This window comes from Bos taurus, chromosome 8 (genome assembly GCF_002263795.3).
Source record: "Bos taurus isolate L1 Dominette 01449 registration number 42190680 breed Hereford chromosome 8, ARS-UCD2.0, whole genome shotgun sequence".
Taxonomy (NCBI): domain Eukaryota; kingdom Metazoa; phylum Chordata; class Mammalia; order Artiodactyla; family Bovidae; genus Bos; species Bos taurus.
In genome coordinates, this window is record NC_037335.1 from 54,659,233 (window position 1) to 54,665,949 (window position 6,717).

At 37.4% G+C, this 6,717-nt stretch overlaps 1 protein-coding gene across 1 annotated transcript; it reads left to right on the top strand.

Annotated features, from left to right (window-relative positions):
- Positions 1-3,618: 3,618 nt before the first annotated feature.
- On the top strand, positions 3,619-6,213 carry LOC132346044 (GTP-binding nuclear protein Ran-like). Its single transcript, XM_059889578.1, has one exon. It carries the CDS (start codon positions 5,189-5,191, stop codon positions 5,840-5,842), a length of 654 nt encoding a protein of 217 aa, XP_059745561.1. The 5' UTR covers positions 3,619-5,188; the 3' UTR covers positions 5,843-6,213.
- The last annotated feature ends 504 nt before the right edge of the window (positions 6,214-6,717 follow it).

Sequence of the window (6,717 nt, forward strand, 5' to 3'; positions counted from 1 at the left end):
AGTTCCCTGAGCTGTATAGTAGGTTGTAATTATCTATTTTATGCATAGTATCAATAGAGTAGAGTATTTTTAACTACAGTCAGCATGCTATACCTTAGATCCTTGGAACTTGTTCATGTTATAAATTAAAAGTAGTAGTACTCTGACTAATATATTTCCATTTCCCCTCCTACCCAACCCCTGGTTACCACTATTCTACTCTGTTTCTATGAGTTCAAGTCCTAATTTCTTTCTAGCAAAAAGAGTATGATAATATTTATAGAGTAATTGCCTTGTCTTTTTTTGAGGATTAAATGAAACGTGAGATAATGCTTGCACAGTATCAATGCTAAGTAAGTAGCCAAGCATACAGTAAGCACTAGGTTGATGCTAACTGTTATAATTTGTTAGTAGTAGTGATATCCCAAGTAACTAGTATGAGCAAAACACTCTGAAATACCTGTGAGGTCACAATATGAACAGCAACCTCTCTGATACACAGTGATTATGAGACAGAAAGCCTTATGCACTCAGAAAGCCATTGTGCCCCACCACCGTCTGCCAGCCCATTGTCACAAGTCAGACTTTCATTTGTGGTTAGCCATTCCATGTTTCTCACTTGGATGTTATTAATGCTGTATCTGGAATGTGGGTAGTATGTTTTTAAAAGATTGTGGCCTACCATTTATATACAAGTCACTATGAGAAAAGTTGCATCGTGTTGTAATAAAAGAACCCTTTCAACCAGAATTGAACTGTTGTTTCCACAACACTGTAAGAGAGACTAAGTAAAGCAAGCTGGAGAAGCCGCTTTGTGTTGTGTGAGCGGGTCACGTTGTTTTCCTTTTTTATTGTACTGGTGTGCCGCTGGCAATCAGCGTGGGGTCTTCACTTATGGAAATGTAGCTGTTGGCAGTTTAGGCTCAATCTCATTCCCAAGCTGTCATAAATGATCACATGGGAAGATAATACTTGATGGGAATTTTGTTTTCTTTACCTTTTTTTTTTTCTTTTATTTTTCTTTGAGGCAACCTGTTACAGAGGAGAACAGATAAGATTGAGATCTATGGTATACTGCAGTGCTTGGAAAATACACACACATTCTCAGAAATTCTATTCACGTAGGAAAAAGATAGAAACAATTCCCTAATTAAATGAAAACATTTGCAATCATGGCCACTTGTTCCTGCTATTATTGCCATAGACTCTCTTTTTAAAATTGAATTACACTGATTTCCAATGTTGTGTCAGGTTCAGATGTATAGCAAGGCGATTCAGTTATATATACTCTTTTTCAGATTCTTTTCCATCATAGGTTATTACAAGATACTGAATATAGTTCCCTGTGCTATACAGTAGGTCCTTGTTTATCTATTTTATATATAGTACTGTGTATCTACTAATCTCAAACTCCTAATTTATCTCTATAGACTCTTAAAAGAAGGAACATACAAAACTTTTGTTCAGTGTATTACAGCAGAAGGTCTATGGCTTTGTCAGTCTATTTTATAATAAAGACTGTCTTCATGCATTGTTGCCACAGATGTGTAACCTGAATTGAATGAAGACTTTAGACCTCAACTCTAGTGCATAGGACACATAGTTAAAAAAGGAAGCAATTATATATTTGTAAAAACAGGACATTCTAAAGGATAGTTAGCCTAATCTTTTCAAAAAATTATTGTTGTGAGGAGAATGAGGGGGGAGGAGGAGAGGAATTTTCTAGATTAAAAGTCTTAAGAGACATAACGAAATGCAAAGCAAAATCCATGTGGTACTTGTTTATAGTTTGATCAAATCGGTATCTTTGAGAAACAGTGAAAGTTTAGCACAACCTGGGGTTTTTATTAAGAAATTTATATTTTTAAGCATTGCATACTGACATATATAGGTAAAGAAATGTCATATTTATTTACTTTTTACCACTGCATCAAAGCAATACTTAAAGCAGATGTTACAAAATGTTAAGAATAGTTAAATATGGACAATGAGCATACACGGTTCATTATACTCTGCTCTACTTTTCAGTAAGTTTTAAAATTTTCTTAATAAAAAGTAGAAAAAAATCTTCATGGTATTATTCTTCTTGAAAACTAAGAGTGCTATTTAAAATGGTATTCTGAAACTCTTTAATCCATAAAATGATGAGTCATAGTAGACTAAACAAAGGTTAACAGAATTAAAAATGTCCTCAAAGCAGAATCTCCAGATATACCATTAAATATTTAGAGTTACAGAGATATTTGTCCTTTTTTTTTTTTAGAGGACATTCAGTTTATGCTGGTGATGCCTTTTCTAGATATAGGGACTAGGAAGATCCATACAATAAGCTTCTTGGAATAAAAATAACCATAGAAAATTTCAGACCACAAGCTTGGTGCTTTAGTAGAGGTCATTGCTGCTGCTGCTGCTGCTGCTAAGTCACTTCAGTCATGTCCAACTCTATGTGACTCCATAGACAGCAGCCTACCAGGCTCCTTTGTCCCTGGGATTCTCCAGGCAAGAACACTGGAGTGGGTTGCCATTTCCTTCTCCAATGCATGAAAGTGAAAAGTGAAAGTGAAGTCGCTCAGTCGTGTCTGACTCTTTGTGACCCCATGGATTACAGCCTACCAGGCTCCTCTGTCCATGGGATTTTCCAGGCAAGAGTACTGGAGTGGGGTGCCAGTGCCTTCTCCGAGTAGAGGTCATTAGCCTGACACAATAAGAAGAACACATGTGTTGCCTCTTCTTGGCCATGGTCCTGAAGTTGACTCTTGACTTATTTATTCGCAGTATGAACTTGAGCAGGTTTCTTAGACTGAGTCTCAAGTGTCTTCTTGGTAGAAAGGGGATAATATGTCTTCCAGGGAATGTGTTGGTATTAAATGAGGTAATATGCTTCAAGAGTTTAGCACAGAGATGTGTGAAATAAAATTCCTGTCTGTGTTGCTGTCTTTAGAGTTTCATTAAGGGGAGGTAGAATAGGAGTGATCAGGAACTCTTCTGAGCACAACTGAGAAAATCAGTCTGGCAGTCAGATCCATGATAACCCTGGCAAGTCTGAAGACAAGGGTGCTGTTGCAAAGTCTCCGGATCCCCTACCTGACAGTCATTGCCCTCTTGCTTCCAGGACTCTAGTTTTGTTATGGATGGTGACACAGCAGCCTGGACAGGAAACTAACAATTTAAAAAATGCAACCACATTTACCATCCTTATTTGAAGCAAGTGGCAGCACTGTCTTGTTTTGGCTGATGTAATGTAAGCTGAAATCATAGGGTGGGTGTTCTGCGAATGTGCTTTAAAATTAGGAGACAGCCTAAGGCAATACAACTGCTCTAAAAATACTCTGTGGAGAAGGGAATGGCAATCCACTCCAGTATTCTTGCTTGGAGAATTCCATGAAAAGGAAGCCTGGTGGGCTGCAGTTTGTGGGTCACAGAGTTGGACACGACTGAGCGGCTAACACATATGCAAAAATACTCTAAGAATATAAGTATGGAAAGCCAGCAGTATCTTGGGTTTCTCGTGACCTCATGGAACTGTTTCACCCTCTTGCGATGACTACTGCCAATCTTACTGTCAGGTAAGAGAAAAAGAATTCCCACTTTTTTCAAAGATGCTGCATATATGGCTGATTTGTGTTATATACATCTGAATTCAATCTGCCGCTGGTGTAAGCCCAGTTAGAAAGTGTTATAAAGGTGAGAAGGAAATGAGAAGCAATGGGGATCTGGACTGTAATGGGGCAATGTCAGTAGACATGGAAAAAAATGGTAACCAGGAGACACTTTGGGAATAGACATCATGAGACTATTACTGATGGGATGTGTGACTGAAGGGAAAGGAAGGCGTCCAGTATGACTTTCAAGTTTAAGTTTAGGTGTTCAGGAGAATGGTAGCATTACCCAAAGATAGCTATAACAATTAGGTTTTAGATGAGTGACTTTGATTCAAGAAAGAAAAGCCCGGGTACTCTGAAAACTGAATTAGTAGTATGAACTCCCAAGCCCTTAGAAAGATTGGTAGAAAGAAAGATTAGGGTGTGGAAAAGGGTCTCCTATCAGATTGCAGGGCTTCTATTTACTCAGTATAAAGACAGGCCGTACTGATTGGTCAATATTTTCAAACATGGATTTAAACTACATTTGGAAAATATATTATCATTTCCTCTAGGGCTCAGTAACTAGAAATATACCTTGCTTAGCTAAGGCATGGATCTGTTTTGAGAGTAGAACATGGGCTATGTGACCTCTGGATGTGCTTGATAGTTCTATCATTCTGTAATTATCTCAGGCTTCAAATAACTTTCCAGGGAACAGCAAATAATTTTTATGAATAAAACACAATTTGAAACTTGGAGACGAAATTACACATTTTCAATAAAGTGTTGTAATAAAGTTAGTGACTGGAGACTCCCCCTAGGAATAAAGAGCTAAATGTATTGGTTGGCCACCCGTGCAAAGCAAAGCTAAAGTCTACACTGATTCATCACTTGAAAGATGTGGAAGCTCTATATAAGTTTTAAATATAAACTTGACAGCAGAAGAAAGCACTAAAAGGACATTGTTATTTTACAGTAGAATCTGCAGTTAATACCAATAGGCACTCTGAAGTCTAAATTCTATATCAACTTCACTGAGAAATTACTGCGTGATTCTAGTTCCTGCATTTAGGTCCCTTCTGAATCCTGTTTATTGGTACAGTGGATGGAAATTCATGTCTGTGTTCTTTATAATTTTGCCAACAATAAGAGAACCGCTACTAGAAAAGAAAGGGAGGTATAGCAAGCTTTATATTAAATAAAGATTATCCTATGTTCCTACACATTCAGTAGAAAAATTATTTGGGCAATTTTACTTTAAAGAGCTTTCTACATGTGGTAGAGAGCAATTATTAACAAAAATGATTTGTGGTACAGTTGTTTTCTTAAAAATTTTATTTCCTACAGAAGCATAGTGCTTCTGATCTGAAATGTAGGTTTATGCAAACAGTAAAGTGCAGTGATTCCCAAAGTGTCTGCAGATAAATCTTAAGACTCCTGATCCAGTCAGTCTAATTGAATTTCTTTCCTAGGAAATTTCACACTGGAGGTCAAGAAATTTACTCTCTCGTCCCCTCTCTCCCTCTCCTTCTGAGGCTAGATATACAGTATGTAAGCTATATGTGACCATATTGTTCAGTCTGGCTCAGTCAGACGGGCGCAGAGATGCTTCTGGAAGTAACATCATGATGGCTGCCCAAGGAGAACCCCAAGTTCAGTTCAAACTTGTTTTGGTTGGTGATGGTGGTACTGGAAAAACTACATTCGTGAAGCGTCGTCTGACTGGTGAATTTGAGAAGAAGTATGTAGCTACCTTGGGTGTTGAGGTCCATCCTCTTGTGTTCCATACCAACAGAGGACAGATTAAGTTCACTGTATGGGATACAGCTGGTCAGGAGAAATTTGGTGGACTGAGAGATGGCTATTATATACAAGCTCAGTGTGCCGTTATAATGTTTGACGTAACATCAAGAGTTACTTACAAGAATGTGCCTAACTGGCATAGAGATCTGGTACGAGTGTGGGAGGACATCCCAACTGTGTTGTGTGGCAACAAAGTGGATATTAAGGACAAAAAGGTTAAGGCAAAGTCAATCGTCTTCCACCGAAAGAAGAATCTTCAGTACTATGACATTTCTGCCAAAAGTAACTATAGCTTTGAAAAGCCCTTCTTCTTACTTGCTAGAAAACTGATTGGAGACCCTAACTTGGAATTTGTCGCCGTGTCTGCTCTTGCCCCGCCAGAGGTGGTCATGGACCTCGCCTTGGCAGCACGGTATGAGCACGATTCAGAGGCTGCTCAGACAACTGCTCTCCCGGATGAAGATGATGACCTGTGAGAAAGTGAAGCTGGGGCCCAGCGTCAGAAGGCGAGTTTTATAGGCAACTGTCCTGTGATGTCAGTGGTGTGGTGTGTTTGCCACTTTATTATATAGCTAAGCAGAACATGTGCTTAATCTCTGGATGCTGAAGGAGATGGATAGGCTTTGGAGTGAATGGGTCAGTTAAAAAAAAAAATACCTTCATTTTTTGGACCTGCATATTTAGGTGTTTTGGGACACAGTTGTTTCCTCCTTGAGTTTCAAATATAAGACTGCTGTAGTCATATGACAATATTGAGAGGTGGAATCTTGTTTGTTACTGTCATTCCCATTCCTTTTTGTTTAGAATCAGAATAAAGTTGTATTTCAAATATCTAAAAAAAAAAAAAAAAATTGTTCGGTCTGTGTGAATTAAAGAAACAAAGGAAGTCTGTCTAGACACAGAAAAGAACAAAACACTTTTGATATGTATTTTGAATAATAGTTTAAAAATATTAGCTTGTAATTAAGTTTTTTTAATGTTAGGAAATGAAATTACTAAGTCTTTATTTGCAATAATACATAAAAGTTATCCATGCTTGCTTAGCTATTTACATTATAATTAGCTTACTAAATATTTAATAGAGAAAATTACAAAATAAAAATGACAGACTTAAGTGTCTATCACTTAAAATGAATAAGTGTTAATGCTCATGTTTGCTTGAAACCCTACTCTGACTCAGTCTCTTCAAACTCTTCACAAAGACTCTCATGTTATGAGGTTGATGTATATCCAAACCATATTATCATATGCTTTGATGGTATAGGAATTCTATTCAAAATATATACATTTAACAAATTGTATTTAACTAACACAGTTTATAACACTATGCAATTTTGTCTTTTTACACTTG